At 41.3% G+C, this 18,828-nt stretch overlaps 1 protein-coding gene across 1 annotated transcript in view; it reads right to left on the bottom strand.

The window, feature by feature from the left end:
• Positions 1-18,828, bottom strand: part of arhgef28a (Rho guanine nucleotide exchange factor (GEF) 28a) — a 105,483-nt gene that overhangs the window by 47,059 nt on the left and 39,596 nt on the right. Inside the window, exons 10-19 of the mRNA XM_042331699.1 lie at positions 17,539-17,626; positions 16,353-16,503; positions 16,136-16,257; positions 13,523-13,663; positions 12,360-12,610; positions 7,400-7,525; positions 7,192-7,309; positions 4,950-5,204; positions 3,546-3,622; positions 2,043-2,221 (exon numbers count right to left, since the gene is read on the bottom strand). Coding sequence (XP_042187633.1) covers positions 2,043-2,221; positions 3,546-3,622; positions 4,950-5,204; positions 7,192-7,309; positions 7,400-7,525; positions 12,360-12,610; positions 13,523-13,663; positions 16,136-16,257; positions 16,353-16,503; positions 17,539-17,626 — 1,508 coding nt within the window. The remainder of the gene's footprint in view (positions 1-2,042; positions 2,222-3,545; positions 3,623-4,949; positions 5,205-7,191; positions 7,310-7,399; positions 7,526-12,359; positions 12,611-13,522; positions 13,664-16,135; positions 16,258-16,352; positions 16,504-17,538; positions 17,627-18,828) is intronic.

Here is an 18,828-nt window from a genome sequence, read left to right as displayed (position 1 = left end):
GTACGCATGTTACACAGGCTTTTCTGTGGCAATAAATCAAACCTGCATTTACTGTTCACAAATGGGCAGCCAGGTCCCATCTGATGTGCCTCGATGTGCATATATTTTCCAGATTTGGGGAATTAAGCTATGACAAAGCATATAAATATCAGAGTAGTGTATAACAACAACAACACAAAATTACATTTGTATAGCACCTTTCACCTCGGGTGGGCGTCCCAAGGCACTGGGACATGTATAACAGAAAATACTGCACTTATATTTCTTCAACGCTGTCTGTACTTATTCTATTTCCATGTTTTTCTTAAGGATTAATATTATCAGTTATTTTCTTAGTTGCTAGTTTATAAATGACCATCATTATTAAACCTTTCATCTCAATAAACCTGCTGCTGACCATTAATATTGCAATCAAAGGAGCGCATAAGGATATATATGAATGGAATAAGAAATCTGCTCCTTGACTTAAGACCTGTTAATTTACACTGTCACAGAATCTCCACATTATTATTTCTTTATGAGGTGAATGGATATTCAATCTATAAAGCACAGGAACAGAATACTCAGAAATATCTCCCTGACTATCTAGGAACTCAGTCTAACATTTGAATTGCATGTTTAATTCTGACCTGCTGGACTCCATAGATATCTCCGAGTCCCTGCAATACAGTGTTGTATTTTATCATCTCTATTTATCCCTATAACTCTTAATCCTAGTCTCAACCAGATGTTCATTGTGCCTTTCATGTTGGATCAATGTCTCAAAGCACTCTACAAAGTAATAATTATAAACACTTTATAACATTTGAAGACAAAATAATAATCATCCTTACATTTGATATAGCAGCTTTCATGTCAATAGGGCATCTTAATGTGCTTCACTAGACATAATGTAAAGTAGAGTGACTGTGTACACAAACAGCCATGAATTGAATGATTTCATCTGTGGGATTGTTGGCCAGGACACTGGAAAAACTCACTTCTCTTTTCAAGTAATGCCGATGGGGTCTTTAAGGTCATCCTGAACACGTGGATGGGATCTCGATTTAACATCTTATTTGAAAGACGGCACCCTCAACAATGCAGCAAAACACTGGAGTGTCAGCCAGCTATACGAGCTGAAGTGACCAATTTTTTTATTTTTTTTATTAAGGGATTATTATCAGGTGTGTGATTTTGCCCTGACGGGAATCAATCCCAAGTCTTTCACTTGCGAGCCAAGTGCTCTAACCACTGAGCTACAGGACAGGAGAAACTGCTCATTTTCCTTTGAAACAGTGGCAGAAATAGCATAAAATGATCTTAGGCCTAAAAAGTAAATCGCTCAAAATGAATCAGGAAATGGGATGATGATTTAGAATTAAATAATAAATAAGACATACATTAATGATGGTTGCTTATAAAGTCTGAAAAAAAAGTTATTTAGAAAAGTATTACATATTGTTATGCAGACAAATCCATAGAAACATGAAATAATCAGTCTGGAAGTATAAAAAAAGCAGAACTGATACCAGACACTAGCTTGCAACTCATTCACTGTAAAATGATTCATCATGTCTACTGCACACAGTAACAGTAGATTGTCTCAATGAGAAAATGCTGGAAGTGTAATAAGGGAGATTTAATTATTTGTTACAGGATTGTGGCATATTCTAACGTTTTGGAATGACTTGACTTAGCCGAATGTAAATCGCATTGTTTTAGTCAAAGAATCTTCTGATTTCCATCCCCATCTTCTGCTTTGCTCTTAACTTACTGCATCCTGACCTTGCTATCAAATGTCTTCAGAAAAAAAACAAGTGAATAAAATCCACCATCCAGTGTTGGGCCATTAATTTAGTGTGACCCAGAAGGTCAGACTTCTACTGCTTTTAACACCATGTTAACCTTGTTAATGATAATAATCATTGCATTTGATATACCGCCTTATCACATCTTCAAGACGTCTCAAAGCATTTTGCAGAATATACCGTAAAGTGAATTGACTGTAAATATTTTGTTGATGCAATCTTTTGATAAACACTATATAAGGGTTACTATACCTCTCCACTGCCAGCCGGATCAATCTCATCCAGGTATTCCTGTCTTCCTTGGAGTTGGTGTGAATTTCATACATTTCAGGTCCAGCAGATGAAGCACTGATCAGAAACATTCCTCGCTCCTCGTTTGCTACTTCTCGGACAATCAATTTCTGCAATGAGATGACTGCGGGCTTCTGGTCCTGAGGCAAATAATTCAGAATGAGATGCTAATGGCTAGGAGCAAAGGTGAATTTTTTTTTAAACTTAGCAATTCTGGCATACGAGAGGCTTTCAGTTATGCAAAAAGGTCAGTAGTTCAGTAGAAAACTTTACATTTTGCTTTTAAGAAATAAATTGCTATTATTTGCTCTTTACCTTCCCCTAAAACAGTCTGAGAGCTGAATACAACTCATTACCTATGGACAGGATTTATCTACGGAAAAGTCCTGCCAATTTAAATGGTTTTCATAGAATCATAGAATTCAACAGCACAGAAGGAGGCCATTCGGCCCATCGTGCCTATGCTGGCTCTTTGAAAGAGCTGTCCAATTAGTCCCATTCCCACGCTCTTTTCCCAAAGCTTTTGTTGTTGCAGAATGTATGTTTTTAAGCAGAGACACTAAGATGATAGAAAATAACACACATCAGACACTCCCCTGATGGAACAATAGGTAAATACAAAGCAGGGTTTTGTACTGAGCCGTACAGGAAGGTTAGACGTTCTATCCTTATCCCTTGCTGAGGTATATTGAAACTCTGCCGGGGTGGCCATGAGAGAAGGGAGCACTATAATTTACCTTATTGACCTGGGGATAGGAAAAATAAATCTTCCAGCAAGCGCTGTTGATAGTAAACCATTTGAGGATGCCAGGTCAAAATAGGTTTGGGCTAAATTGTGCTGGACCCTATCGTTCAGTAGCACACTAAAAAAACTAAAAGGAAACCCATGCATGATGAAGTATGGCGCTTGTGAGAGGTAGCCAACAGCCACCTGTGTGCCACTGCCCGCTTTCAGGACAGGACAACATCTGAAATAAAATTAAAGGAGCAGAGGAAAAAAATATACATTGGCCTCTTGATCTAGAGCAGGGTTGTCCAATGCATTAGCCATATGTGGCAAATTGGGAATCCAGATATGACAAAATTGCGTTTGTGATTAGTAAATAAACCGTCATTGGGCATATGATCTCAATACTTACATTAACATGGTGATCTCAATACTTGTATTAACACGGTGTATGCATGTGTACTTTGACCTTTTTGTGTATTTGTTGGTAAAATGGTTAGGCAAAAAGCAGTGCATGTGAGTCTTTTTTGATTGTTGTGTGTGTTTTACTTTGTTGATTACTGCTTATTGTTTATCTGCTAAATTGGTGTGCAAAACGGGTAAAATGCCAGATTTCAGCGCCATGGAAACCAGGTGCCTTTTTATACAACCGATGCAAGTAACAGCAGAATAAAAGTGGGATTATAAAATAATGAAACATCAAATGAAATCCAGGTTTAGTTCTGATTACCACTTACCACAGCAGCAAATGTATACTTTTGGTCTTTGTCCTGAAGGAAAATCAGCACATCAGTTAGGAGCAGGCCTGTGATATCTGAAACAAAGCAAAATAATTTAAAGCATAGCATAAGAATTCCAGCCATCGACTGCAGACTGCCTTATTGCATATTGTTCACATTTAGGTCCAAAGCAGTGATGTCCTGAAACCTCCTGCTTGTGAAACAAACACTGGTAACCCAATAATTGACAAATGATAAGCAGTGCACATCAGTTGATCAAATAACTGAGGAGGACATCAATTGATCGTTTGACTAACAAGACTCAGAGTTGATATAAAATAATTTACTTTTAGCAAAGATAAGCCTCACCCTCATAGTCACTATTAGTATAAAGTGTCAGCCTAGCCAGTTGGTGGCACTCTCATCTCTCAGTCAAAAGGTTATGGGTTCAAGTCCCACATTAGGACTTTGAACCCACAGTCTAGGCTGACACTCAAACGCAGTGCTTGGGATGCACTTCTTTGGATGAGATGTTAAGCCACTATCCCGCCTGGCTGACTAGATGGGTATTAATGATCCCATGGCACCATTTGAAAAAGAAGAGTTTCTTCCAGTGTCCTGGCCAACAATCCCCCAAATAAAATTGGTCATTCACTTCTTGCCGACTTATGGGCAATGTCATGCACATATTAGCTTCTGCATTCACCTACAAACAAAAGTAACTATATTTCACAATGACTCCTGTGAAGCGTTTTGCGAGATCCTCCCAATGTGAAAATGCTGTATCAACTGCAACAATAACAATAAGAGTGCATTTATAGTGCGCCTTTCACTTCGGGAAGACGTCCCAAGGCGCTGGACAGTTGGGTCGGGACCCGAGCAGGGGGGAAATGATCAGGGTGAGGGGAGGGAAGGGGGGGGAAGGGAGGGAGCAAGGAGGGGGTAGAGAGTCGAGAGGGGAGCTGAAGGCACAGTCGAAGAGAAAGGTCTTGAGACCGGCCTTGAAGGAGGAAAGAGAGGAAGCAAGGCGAAGCCACTGGGGGATGGAGTTCCAGAGCCTAGGGGCTGAGAGTCTGAAGGCCCGGCCACCGATGGTAGGGCGGTTAGGGCAGGGTATGTGGAGCAGACCGGAGCCAGAGGATCAGAGGGTACAGACAGGTAAGTAGGGGGATAGTAGGTCGGAGAGGTAGGAGGGAGCAAGGCCGTGAATGGCCTTGTAGGTGAGGATGAGGATCTTGAATTCGATCCTCTGGGGGATGGGGAGCCAGTGGAGGTGAGCGAGGGTGGGAGTGATGTGGTCCCGAAGTCTGGTGCGGGACAGTACACGAGCTGCAGAGTTCTGAATGACCTGCAGCTTGTGGAGGGAGTGCCGGGAAGTGCACTGCAAGTGTTATTATTAATAATAAATGTGAATGCCTTTACCTTTCAACCGCCCTGTGGCTGTTTTCCAGTACACTGAACCATCATGTAGCAGTTCCCGCTCTCCACTCAGCAGGTCTTGCTTCCGGAATGTGTGGCCATTCTTTAATTTGGCGCATGTCTTGTTTTCAAACTTGTTCAGGATGTCTAGCAGTTTCTGTTCTTTCTCATACTTGTTCACTTTTGTATCCACTGCTGCTATTATGTCCTTGATCAAACTCAGAGATTTGGTCACGTCCTTGTGTTCCTCCGTCCCTTCTAGGAATAACAGAACAAAATAATTTCAGTCATTATTACTCACTTAGGTAAGCCAAGCTAAAGCCTGGATGAGCAAATCTGGAATCAAACTCCCATTCCAGCCAATGTGGGGTTTGATACCTGATATAATTGCAGTGTCTGTCTGAGCTGTATCTAGCATTAGAACCTGCTGCTTATACAACAACAACAACAAAATTACATTTATAGAGCACCTTTCATGACAGGAGGACGTCCCAAAGCGCTGAACAGTCAGGGGTTGGGGCCCAAACATGGGGGAGGGGTGGTGTAGGGGTGAGGGAAGGTAGAGAGGTGGGAGGGCGACCAAACGCACAATCGAAGAGAAGGGTTTTGAGACCGGCCTTGAAGGAGGCAATGGACCGTGGGATGGATTTCCAGAGTGTGGAGGCAGAGATGCTGAAAGCCCGGCCACCGATGGTAGGGTGGGTCGAGCGGGAGACATGGAACGGAGGGAGCAGGCAGGTTGGTAGGGAGTCAGCAGGCCAGAGAGATAGGAGGGGGCAAGGCCATGGATGACCTTGAAAGTGAAGGCAAGAATCTTGAACTCAATCCTCTGGGGGATGGGGAGCCAGTGGAGTCGGGCGAGGGTGGGAGTGATGGGATCACGGAGTCTGGTGCGCGAGAGTACATGAGCTGCAGTTTTGGATGATCTGCAGCTTGCGAAGGGAAGAGTTGGGAAGGCCAATGAGGAGGGAGTTTCCGTAATTGAGCCTAGATGTGACAAGCATAAGGATTATAAGGATTATAAGCATAAGGAACTGAACATCAGTTATCTACTTGCCAATTAGGCACATAGGAACAAACAAGATTAGGTTATTCGACCCATCGAGCCTGTCCTACTATTTTCTAAGATCCGCAAACTCAATTCCACCTCCCACCCTCTTGCCTCAAGTGCTCAAGGATGTTTGGAGTCCTGTAGTGGTTTGAGCACTCGCCTTGCAAGCGAGACACCTGGATTCAATTCCAGCCAGGGCGAAACCTTCGGCAAGTTTCCTTACTCCACACAGAGCCTAATAATAATCCCTCCAAAAAGCAAAAAAAAATTGGCCATTTTCAATCTACGACTGTTTGTGGGACACTGCTGTGTGCAATTGGCTGCTGCTTTTCACCCACAAATATACAGTTAATTCACCTTACAGTATATTCTGTGAAACACTTTGAGATGTCTAGAAGATGTGAAAAGCGCTATATCAAATGTAAGTATTATTATTCTAATGAAGGCTGCTATATAAATGCAATTTGTTATTATTGTTGAGGTCTACAATGCTACATGATAGGGCTGGGACCAGAGACAGTAGCAAATTGTAGTTGCATCTTTATACAATCTTCATTCAGCCCCTTGGGACGCCCTCCTGATGTGAAAGGCGCTTCACAAATGTAATTTTGTTGTTTGTTGTGTACAGCGAGATTATCTGTACTAATTGGGAACTGTTCCAATGTGGATATGCAAACAACATGGCTGTCCTGACGTGAAAGGCGCTATACAAATGTAATTTTTTGTTGTTGTTGGGACATCGTGCAAAATATAAAGTGACTACTTTATAAAGTTCCATCAGGATTGTATGTACTGTAGTACCACACTGGGTTAGTCCTTCTTACTCTCTGCCTTTCTGTCTCTCTGAGTAACCTAATGTTCCAAAAAATGTGCATGTTCAATGAGAACAGTAACACCTGCCCCACTGCCCTGACACACAGACACACACATTGTACTGACGTCTGTAGAGCAGCATGACCCTTCAGGGGAAAGTCAGGAGAGAAAATTGAAGGAGAAAGATTTTAAAAGCCTGGATTTTGGACCCCTGCATGGAACATGAGCAATACTGGTTACAATTGATTAATATTGAAGCACTGTTATGCTTCAGCCCAAATGACATTTAAGACACAAGGAGTAAAATAGGGTGGAATTTTTCTCTTTTATTAAATCACATTATTAAATGCTGGTCTTGATGTGTCAGAGTTGGGAACTAACCTTTTGTGTACTGCAGGATACGCTCCAGCAGGACTGGGTACTTGGTGATCCTCTGAGTGACCAGCAGTATACACTCTGGCACGCCAAGACGTCGAACTAGCAGATTGTTGCTCTGTTGCTACAAAGAATACACAACCATGAGCTACACTGACAGAAGCTGTAATCTTCATCTCAGTTGAGTGCAGTAAAGTGAAGAAAGAGAACTTACCCTGATAAAGTGCTGGAACTTCTTGTTTTGCTGTTGCAATTCTTTGAAGACACTGACTGCTTCATTGTGGTGGCTACAGAAATCTCCGTATGTCTGCTTCATCTTATTGGCATTTTCATCTGAAAACTAAGCATCGTGCATGTTCATAGTCAATTCAACTATTTTATATCACAGATGAAAGCTGGGGGAGGTGGAGAAACATTTTGTTTTCAAAATGTTTACTAGTTTTTAAACTGTGTTGAATCTGAAAGTGTACCAGGTGTACACTGGTGTAAAACCAAAACTGTTTATATTGGTAGCTGTAACAGTATCTCTTTCATTCATGCTTCTGTATCAGATGCACTGTAAAATTTGCCATCTCTGTGATTATCTGCAGACTCTTAATTAAAAATCCAGTGGAAAACCATCGACCGATTCAGTCTCCATAAGAAACAAGAATCATTAGACGAAAGGCCAAGGTCCATCCAGTTCGCCTCCCACCATCCTGGAAGTTGCATTTGCATGTCATGTCCCAATTTTTTCCCAATCCATAATTACAATCACCTTGGAATTAGACCAGAACTGTGACTTCTCTGTGAGAAAGTACTCAATCCTGTAGCGATAAAATCGCAGCTGCCCAAACTGAGCAAGACAGTCAGATAGAACTCGTCTTTACCATGGGAACAGACTTTGTGACAATAAATGAAGGTTTAAATTTCAGTTAGTTTCTGGTTAAATCGACCTCTGAAACATAGAAAGATAATGTCGCAAGTGAAGCCAAATTGGCTGTGTTTGATTGGGCTGTTCGTGGGTTTAAGAGTTTAAATTTATTAATAATAATATTTTTTGTATTTGGTACAGCATCTTATCATGTCAGAAGGACATCTCAAAGTACTTACTGTGAAATGGAGTGACTGTGTATTTGTAGGTAAACACGGTTGCACAATTGCGCACAGCAATATCCCACAAACAGCCATGAAACGAATGATGAATTTTATTTGGGGAATTGCTGGCCAGGACACTGAGAAAAACTTCCTTTAGTTAAATCTGATGATCAGAAATTTGAAGTTTGATATTTAAGGAATGATTTGATACCTTTTGGTCGTTCTGCCCAAGCTTGGAGTTTAATGGGTTTGACATAAATTAAATCGCTCAAGTGTGGTTTGGTCATTCTCTGGCACAAAAATTACAGATTTAGAGATCAGGTGGTTAAAAGTACAAATACTAACAGTTTATGCAAACAAACATAACCATCCCTTAACTTCACTTGGTTTCCATAGCAGACTGGTTTGCATAATACATTGATGACCCAACAATCTGCATCTCAAGTTACACTTGCATTTTTAACCTTGTCCAAAACAACAGAAAGAGATGCTGAACAGAAATGCAATGCTTCCCCAAATGTAAAGGAGATTGGAGGTGTCTCAACCTGCAGTGCAGCGCAATTGTGCAGCCATGGTCTTTTGCACCTTCTTACAACTGGTTACGGAGGTATAAGGTGAGCCTGTTAGAACCTGCCCAGTTGAGTCCAGATTCACTTATAGCTGGTATACCATTTGATATCAAACCAACCTGTGAGAAATAGATCAGCTACTAGTGTTACTTTTAGTCTTTAAATTGTAGATTGTATAGGAGAGTTTGGGTTTATTTATCATTTGGGAAATCTCTGGGTATCCCCCAAGCAAACAGGTGACTATGTTGGCAATCATCATTAGGAAAATTCCAATGTCGCAATATTACTGTCATCTGGGCTATCCTTCTAATAAGATAATAAACCATCTCTTTCTGTTGTTTTGGACAAGGTTAAAGACATTTGAGATCCCTTGACACTATTCAAAAGAAGGGAATTTTATTCTCGAGATTAATTGGGCATTCATTTCGTGTGGGACATTGCTGTGTGCAAATTGTCTACCATGTTTGCCTGTTATTAAGTCGGTTACTACCATTTCACAGAAATTTCCTGTGAAGCGTTTTGAGACTGACATTACAGACACTATGTCAAATGCAAGAATTATTACACAATTTAAAAACATTAAGTTGAAAATAAGATTTGGGAGTTAAAAGAGCTTTTTTTCCACAACAAGGGATAATAGGTTATTAAGGAAGATCATTGAAACAGCTAGTATAAAATTGTTTGAGATGCATTTTAGAAGAGAGCAGGGAATCGGTCAATAGGTGAGGCTGTGACCTTCCTAAAGAGGTGGCTAAAAAACTTTCCCTAAATTTCTATGTTTTTATTTTCTGTGATCAATTATAATTCCTAATTATTTTTGCACTAATTTGTAATGATATTATCAGGGGATATTGGGCATGTCCTTGAATGTCCTTTAAAGCTGAAGCCCAGTTGGGGTGAAGGGGGAGGGCGGAGGCAATTCTTTGCTCATTTGGAAATATATCAAATAGGTGAACACATCTATTTCTCCCATTGTCATGGGGTTGGCGTTGTGAATGGTTTGAGCTCATAAACAACACAATCAAATTCAAGATCCTCATCCTCACCTACAAGGCCATTCACGGCCTTGCTCCCTCCTACCTCTCTGACCTACTATCCCCCTACCTACCTGCCCGTACTCTCCGTTCCTCTGGCTCCAGTCTGCTCCACATCCCCCGCCCCAACCGCCCTACCATCGGTGGCCGGGCCTTCAGCCTCTCAGCCCCTAGGCTCTGGAACTCTATCCCCCAGTGCCTTCGCCTTGCTTCCTCCCTTTCCTCCTTCAAGGCCGGTCTCAAGACCTTTCTCTTTGACTGTGCCTTCAGCTCCCCTCTCGACTCTCTACCCCCTCCTCACTCCCTCCCTTCCCTCCCCTCACCCTGACCATTTCCCCCCTGCTCGGGTCCTGACCCAACTGTACAGCGCCTTGGGATGTCCTCCCGACGTGAAAGGTGCTCTATAAATGGAATCTTGTTGTTGTTGTTGTTGTTGTGGGTGAATTTGCTGAGAATCAAGAGATGCAGAGATGGAGGGAGGGAGTTCAAGAGGCTTGGGTACCCAGAAGAGGGATTTCAATCAGCTGTGCCTGTTGCACAAGCCCTGAGTAAACTGCCTTACAATCAGTCCCACCTTGTTTTCGGTTTTAAACAGTCCCACAAAATGCAACTGTTAAATAAAAGATTAGAATTTCCTCCGTTTTCGGGATATTTAAATGTAACCAATGAAGATCGCTCAACCACCTATGTTTACAGGTCACAACAAAATCTTACAGCAGAAGCTCACCTTTATCAAGAAACAAGAAAAATAGCATTTCCAGACTGACCACATAAAGAGGTGCAAGCACTTTAACAACAACAACTTGGATTTATATAGCGCCCTCCACGCCGGACGGCGTCTCAAGTGCGCTTTACAGTTTCGGATCCCGGGACCGAGCCAGGGAGAGGGGGAGGAAGGTGACCAAAGGCGCGGTCAAAAAGAAAGGTCTTCAGCAGAGCAGCACATTAGCATGCCAGGCACATCAGTCACAGGAAGATGCATCAAACTGAGAACAAAGGATAGCTGGCAATGATTACAAATTGCAATATGCACAATATACAAGGCCGGCAATGAAAACAGAATACAGGGGTTCTGATGCCTTTATAAACTCCGAGAACAAAACTTGTTTTCAATATCAGAACTTCAAGCTTCAATAACCTCTTTGTAGCTCTGCCAATTTTTTTTATTATTATATTTCATATATCTGGATTGAAATTATAATTCTCTCCCCCCACCCATACTCCCTAAAGTGCTGTGGTCAAAGTTCAAAGGCACCAACCATTCCAGTTCCTCACCCAAGTAGCCATTCTTCACATGTGAGCCAGTCTCTTATCTATTGACTGACTAACTTATCCATTGTCAAGGAACTGATGCCAAATGTAGCACCCAAGTACTCATCCCAGCTGAGATCAACTAATTCAGCACAACCCAGGATGAAACAAAGGACTCTGTTCAGCTTCTGATCAGAAAGCAACTTCATCAACAGCCATTGGAGGAGCTTTGGTTTCTGTCTCTTTATACAAGGCACGAACTATTATTTTGGCTGTTATGTATTTTTTGCTGGGATTAATCTTCAGCTGTTAGCAAGTGACATGTATGAATGACACTAATAATAAATAATGCAGATAAGAGGGATCAGTGGTCCTGTTCCACAGTATCATATACCTGCAGTGTATTAAGAAGATCCCATTGTCTGAGATGTTTTGACATCATGCATACATGTGTAATCAAAAGCTTTGAGACATTAAAGGGTACTTTGCTGTTTCATTACCCCAAGCCATTTTAAAAATGATTCATTCTGTTCTTCTGTGGTATGTAACCGTTCCTTGTCTGAGACATCAGGCAGGCGACCGCTTCAGGGCACTAACTCAGCAAGCAGCTGTGAGTAGGTGCACAAGACGACTGCAAGTCAATTCATCTTCAATCTACTTTCCACAACATGTGGCAAGTGATATTTAGCTCACTGATTTCCATACCGAGGTATCAAACAACTCAGTCACAATCACCATTTGTTGAATGATCGTCAGGAGATGGGAACCGTAATTATAGATTATACAGTGGGGGGAAGGCGGAGTAAGCAAAAAATGTTGAGAAATAGCAATGAGAGTATTATAAATGGTACATCATGCTGAAAAAAACACATCTCGGACTGCAGTGTACACTCTCTCTTCCCTCTCCCCTGCTTCTCCTTCTTCGCAGGTATATCACGCTGACTCCACCCTGAGAATGCCTCAGAGCTCAGTTCTCACAGATCAACTGAACCTACGTTGGGTTTTCAGCAATGGACACACTTCACTGATTTTCTGATCTCAAGCACAACTTATGCTGCTGTTTTCTAATGAGTGCTCTTTAAGCCGCAGGGAGTGTTACATTGCAGCAACTCCATTTATTTTCCTCTTGACTTCCAGATGGGTCTCCGTGCTTTCTGAGGCACAGAAGCTATTAATTATATTTCAATTTAAATATTTCCTATAACTTGAAGGCAATTGCGATTGTTTCCTTCTCTTGCCATACCTGTTGCATGAGAATGTTGCCGATTCTGCTGATAAAGAAATTCCTTTCACTGTCTTCAACAAAAGACTCCCGCCGCCTCTCTTTCAAACAGAAGAAGAAGTTCTTGTGAATTTCTAAGAGCTCGTCTAAACAAGGAAATATTCGGTCGATGGTGCTGTGATCAAACTGCAGATCTTCCTTCATTCCCTTCCTGAAGATTTCTGACATTATCTCCAGGATCTGAATGTGGTGCATCTCAGTTTGCATGAGCTCTGCAGGTGAGGTGAAGAAGGATAATTAGAGACAAATGCTGGATATTCTTCCTATGCTGTTGCTTTTTCCACCAATTTTTCTCCCTTCCTGACTATTTTCCTCCTACAGCTCCACAGGCACCAATCGTCCTCCAGTACTTCACTCAAGTGTGCATTTATGATGTAGTGAGCCTCAACAGTTTGTGAGTGTTGGCAAGCTAGTCAACTCCTAGGAAGGGAAGGTAAATGCAACATAGCTGAGGCTGACACACACTTTCTTTTTAGTAGAAGCCTCTTAATTGACTAAAGAGCACAATTGTGTAAATTGTGTAAACCCTTGCTGACTTTCCCCTGCCCCAACTGCTACACTGGGTGAAATCAGCTAACTCAGCACTCAGCAATATGCATCATCTGGTTTTACCCACTAGAGCAGTTAGGTTTAGAGTTTTGGTTTAGAGTTGCAAGGACCAGGAAGTTTTTCTTTACTCTGAGGATAATTAACAACTGGAACAGGTTACAGGGAAGGGTGGTTGAGCCAGAACACTGGACTCATTTAAAAAGCAGCTTGGTAGGTGCTGTGATGGGAGGGTGATAGGATGCATACTTTGGATGGATAAGATCAGATTGGCCGAAGGGCTTTCTTCATCCAAATCGATCTAGTGAAAATATAACCTCTTTGTATTGGCTACACTCCCTCCAACTGCTTCACAAGGCCTGTCCCTTCCCTCTTCACATGAGGTAACAAAGGCTGCCAGCATCATTAGAACCAGATCACCATATCTCAGAAAGACTTGAATTAAAATTAAATAAATGGCAAAAAAAAGTCAGAATTAATCATCCACTTAAAAAAAACAAAAGAAATAAACTTTGACTTTCCTGAATATCACTCTGCTTATAATAATTTGCTAATAATTATGAAACTGTAGAACTCACCATAGATCACATCTTGCCTCTTTATTAAATCCTTCTCTTGTTTATCACAAAATGTAGGATCGACAGTAAGGCTCCAGGACTCAGCTTTAAACTCCTGTGCATCGCTCTCAAGATCTCCACGCATTGAGGGGACAACGTTATCTATTAAAAAATGTAAAAACCATCAACTTTTAAAAAAAAATGTTTTCCTTCACAAACAACATAATAAGTAGAGTAACATGGTAAAATATTAACAACCAAACCCCATGGCCTTTCCCCATGCCCCTGTAGCTGACTTTTTAAGGTAGTTAAGGAAGAGTGAGAAAACAAATAATTTTGCCATCTCTTACATGAGGATTTAACATTACAGATCAATTACTTATTGGCTAAAACAAAAACTGCAAATATTTCATAAATAAATAGAGAAACCTCCAGATTAAAAAAAAGCATAGAACACGACTTGATGAAAAAAACATGCTGGCATGACTGCAGGGTCTCTGAGGCATCAAGTTTTCCTGGAACAGATTCAATAGATCCATATGAAATCTACTTATTGGGTCAGTGAAATTTCCAGCCCATTTGGGTTTTGCATTGTTTACTGTACCTTATGTAATACAGAGCAATCACATTATAACCTATTTGTCCGAGTCCAATATCTCAGAGGCCAGTTAAACAAAGCTTGAACAACTGACTTGCAGATCATTGGGTTGCTGCTAACGTCACTTTCTATGTGCTGTCCATGTACACTATGTGTAAAGAATTCTGCTAAAGACATTTCCTTGGCGAAGTGATGTAGGCAGCACTTACTGCGCATAAGGTACGTACGCAGTGTATAAGTAGTGATGTTTATGGCACTGACTGCATGCAGCACAAATGCAACCTGACAACTTGTAATGTGAAAAAGCAAAAAGTCAGTGCCAGAAGCCAGGTTTACAGCATAGCCAACCCATGGTCTGAATGAAGCCATGTTCAACTGAGGTGCATTCTAAAGGAGCTGCCTATAGCGCATTTTCCTAGGTAGATGACTCTGGAGCGACTCCCCAAATCCCTCTGCCTTGTGATCTCTCTCTGGTTTCAAAACACCCTTAAAAGCTTACCTCTTCAACCATGCTTTCAGTCACCTTCTTCCTACCCCCTTCCCACTATGTTCAGTGATTCACAATGTGCATGTAAAGCACTTTGAGACGTTTACCTGACATGTAAGGCTCTATAATAATCGCTATAATCTATAATCAAATTGTTGTTGTTCAAAGTCACATGCGAGCTTGGCTCAGTTGATAGCACTCTCACCTCCTAGGGAGAAGATTGTGGGCACAAGTTCCACAACAACAACAAGATTTCATTTTGTAGAGCGCCTTTCACGTCGGGAGGACATCCCAAGGCGCTGGACAGTTGGGTCAGGACCCGAGCAGGGGGGAAATGGTCAGGGACTTTGAACTCAACAATCCAGGATGACAATCCAGTGCCTTGTTGGGGCAGTGATACATTGTTAGTTGTGTCAATCTTTCGATGGGATGTTAAACCAAGTTTCTATCTGCCTGTTTAGGTGGATATTAAAGATATTATGGCACTGTTTGAAAAGAGAATTAAATTGATTTATTGAGGTTTCTTGGCATTCACCTACAAATAAAGTTACTAAATTTTACAGTCAAACCTGTGAAGAACTTTGAGACTTTGGCAATGTGATAAGGCATTATAACAAATGCAAGGATTGATTTAAGAAAGCTGATCTCTGAATTCCTAGAGTAACAGCAAGACTGCGGACTCAAGATAAAAATAATTTCAGCCCATCAAGTCTGCTCTCTCCACTGATTATGCACAACTTTCCCCATTGTGGACAACACTTTAGCGTTGTCCTGGAGAAAAGTCTGCATAGAATCGCTCCAATTCCCAAACGTAATAAAAATAATAATCCTTGCATTTGATATAGCGCCTTATCACATCATTGAGACATCTCAAAGGCTTCACAGAACATGTAGTAAAGTCGATTGTATATTTTATGGGTGAAACGCAGCAGCCAATTGTGCAAAGCAGTGTCCCACAAACAACCGTGGATTGAGTGACCAAATTTTTTTTTTTTTGAAGGAATATTACCCCTGGAAAGCAATCTGCCAGGTTCCTACATACTGCTAGGTAAACAGAGGCATGTGGAGTAAGTAAACTTGCCTAAGGTTTCGCCCTGCCCAAACCGAACTCAGGTCCTCTCGCTTATGTAGCGAGTGCTCAAACCAATATGCTACAGTGATTAAGTAAAACCACAAAATCCATCTATTCCCATCTCTTCACTAAGCAATTCTGGTCTCCATCCCTCCATAGACAGTTTCCTTTGTAATAAAGGAATAAGAAATGTAATCAGACATTTGTTTTCAGGAAAAGTGTGATTGCCATGTGGAACAGGCCATGAATTTCTGAATGCAACTAGTCCCTTTTTTGTCACCCAAAATACTTCATGGTTATTAGATTTCAAGATGGATATATTCAAGGAATCACGTGGGAAATTGGATTGGGTAGACCGGATGAATCGATAGGCTGCTCCCTTGTGAAATTACTACTGTACATACAAAAGACAGACTACATTAGCAGTCATTTACTGTGCCTCTACATATAGAGCACAGTTCAATCAGAAATGCTCACCCTCCAGCGCAGATACTTCTGTTGATGGAGATGTGCCCATTGTTTGGAGTAATTCCTCAGACTGGGATCTGTTCCTAGAAGTATAGGGATCCATTTCTACATCCATAGACTCCATGATTCTTCTGAAATAACCAAAATGAACATTTGCCGTACTGAACTACTTTAACAAATGCAGCTTCTATTATCTAGAGGAATGTTTCAACGAGTTTCTACGTACCTCTCGATACTAATACTTGAAGCACTCTTAGATAAAGGCTGCAGTGAGCTTTCTCGTTTCAGTGCAGATATTCCAACAGGCAGCGAGGATGAGGAGGTGTTGAGCGATGAGAAGGATGACTGTGAAGTTGAAACTTCTTTGATTGAGGCAGCTGTCGACACAACAGATATTTTGCAGGTTTATATTCTGGTAGTTCAATTTTTTTCTACTTCCTTTTAGTCCAAAACCATAAATTGCATTGAGCTTGGGGACCCCAGAGTGTAAGCTGGGGTACCGCTGACATTTAATCAGCTAAAATCCCCATAAGAACACTGAATGCACTATCTGGCAAGTTTTCCCCGCTTACACAGTTAGGACCACCATTGGGGTTTTGGCTTGCAGACTCAACAGGAGCCAAGTGGGATGAATCCCTGCTTCTTTAGTTCAGTTTTAAGGCTATATGGTACTTTCGTTCTCTCACCATCATGATATAAGTCGAATATCCTGATTACATCCCCATCATTTTAAAGTCAAATTTTATACACAAATCAACATGCAACCAATATTTAATTAAATTTGTTGACAATAGATTCATGTTATCTGTGAATGATTAATAATTGCACCCAAATCCTTCAGTGTTAGAATACAGTGTTCCGTAATAATAAGTCTTACATTTCACATAGTGCCTTATCGTGTCTTTGAGACGTCTCAAAGTGCTTCACAGAATACACTGTAAAGTGAATTGACTATTTTTGGTGAGCAATTACATACAGCAGTGTCCAACAAATAGTCGTGGATTGAGTGGCCAACTTATTTATTTATTTATTTTGAAGGGATTATTACCCCCAGAAAAGTGACCCAACAACCAATTAATAACAGGGTTCCTACTTACTGCCAGGTAAACCGAGGCGTGTGGAGTAAGGAAACTTGCCTAACATTTCGCCCTGCTGGGAATCGAACCCAGGTCCTCTCGCTTGCGAGTGCTCTAACCACTAAGATTCCTCTTCTCATCTGAAATGACCAATATATCTAACAGCGATTGTTTTTCACTTAAGTTGTGCTTATGGTTTTGTTGCCACTGTAGTTTATGCCTGCAGTGGCAACAAGATCACAACTCCAAATTGGAATTTCAGCTTTTTTCTTTTTTTCTTTCTGCAACTACAGAAAGCAATTTAAGCAATTGTAAATACACAGGTGTTAACTTCACACATTCTCATATTGAACTTCTCATACTCACACTGCAGAGAGTGTGTTGGTTTATTTCGCGATATCATCTGGTATCTATCTTGAGGTTTCTGCTCAAATAAAATCACAAATATTGCAAAATAAAGAGAATGGTCTATTAAGGCTGAAGCAATTCATTTGCAGATTAGAGCAACACACTGAGCACACAACACATTCATTTCCCTACACAAAAACAATCTTCCACTTCACACATTTTAATGTCTCCACAAGTACTTGGATCAAGGTGTGATTTTGACACCCCCAAAATCTTTTGTCGACTTTAATTAGATGCTCTTAAGAACATGAGGTTGCATGAAACCAGAAAACAACATTGCGATTTCCATCTGTCCTGTTCCAAATTGAAGAAAAGTTTTATCAATGATAAATAATCCTACATTATACTGTGTCAGTTGAGCTCAGTTCGTAGCATTTCTGCCGCTGGGTCAGAAAATTATAGGTTCAACCTTTATGTTAGACCAGGAGCTTATAGAATAGGCTCATATTTCAGTGAAGTACTGAGGAATACTGCTTCAATCAAGATGTTGAGTGCAGGAGCGACCTGAAGATAGGGAAGGAGGAGGCAAGGCAGAGGGATAGAGGAAGAGTGTTCCAGAGTTTTGTCCTAACCTCCTTCCAACGCACCCACTCCCTCCTCTCAGCTGGCTCCGGCTGCTCCACGTCCCCCAACCCACCCGCCCCACCATTGGCAGGAGAGCCTTCAGCTACTCTACCCCCAAACTCTGCAATTCCATCCCCCAATCACTCCGCCTCGCCCCCTCCTTAGCCTCTTCAAGTCCCGCCTCAAAACCCTCCTCTTCAACCATGCCTTCGGTCACCCCCCTCCCCTTCCTTCTCACTCCCTGACCCCAGCTCGGGTCTGAAATCTGTAAACTGTTCAGCGCCTTGCTGTAAACTGTCCTCCCGACGTGAAAGGTGCTATATAAATGTAATCTTGTTGTTGTTGTTGCTGATAGTGGCTAAAAGCAAATTCAGCACCGCACATGAGAATTGAGGTTGGTGTGTCATGGAGCTTGGTATTTTATACCTAATGCTTCAGTGATTAGAGTCGGGGCTTCTCGAGTCGGGAGGACAAAACCAGTATCCCGTTTATATTAACAAATTTAAAATACGCACTTCTCAAAATAACTTTAAAATATTTAATGGACACAAGCATATATTTTGATGACACCCCAAAGCCTTAAATTAAGTCGGAGTCGTAATACATAAAATGCTGGCACTTACGGTTTGAGCAGAGGAGCAAGCTGACCCTCTT

This window comes from Callorhinchus milii, unplaced genomic scaffold (genome assembly GCF_018977255.1).
Source record: "Callorhinchus milii isolate IMCB2004 unplaced genomic scaffold, IMCB_Cmil_1.0 Scaffold1, whole genome shotgun sequence".
NCBI lineage: Eukaryota > Metazoa > Chordata > Chondrichthyes > Chimaeriformes > Callorhinchidae > Callorhinchus > Callorhinchus milii.
The sequence above is the reverse complement of the archived record's forward strand: the minus strand, read 5'-3'. Positions and strand labels throughout refer to the sequence as shown.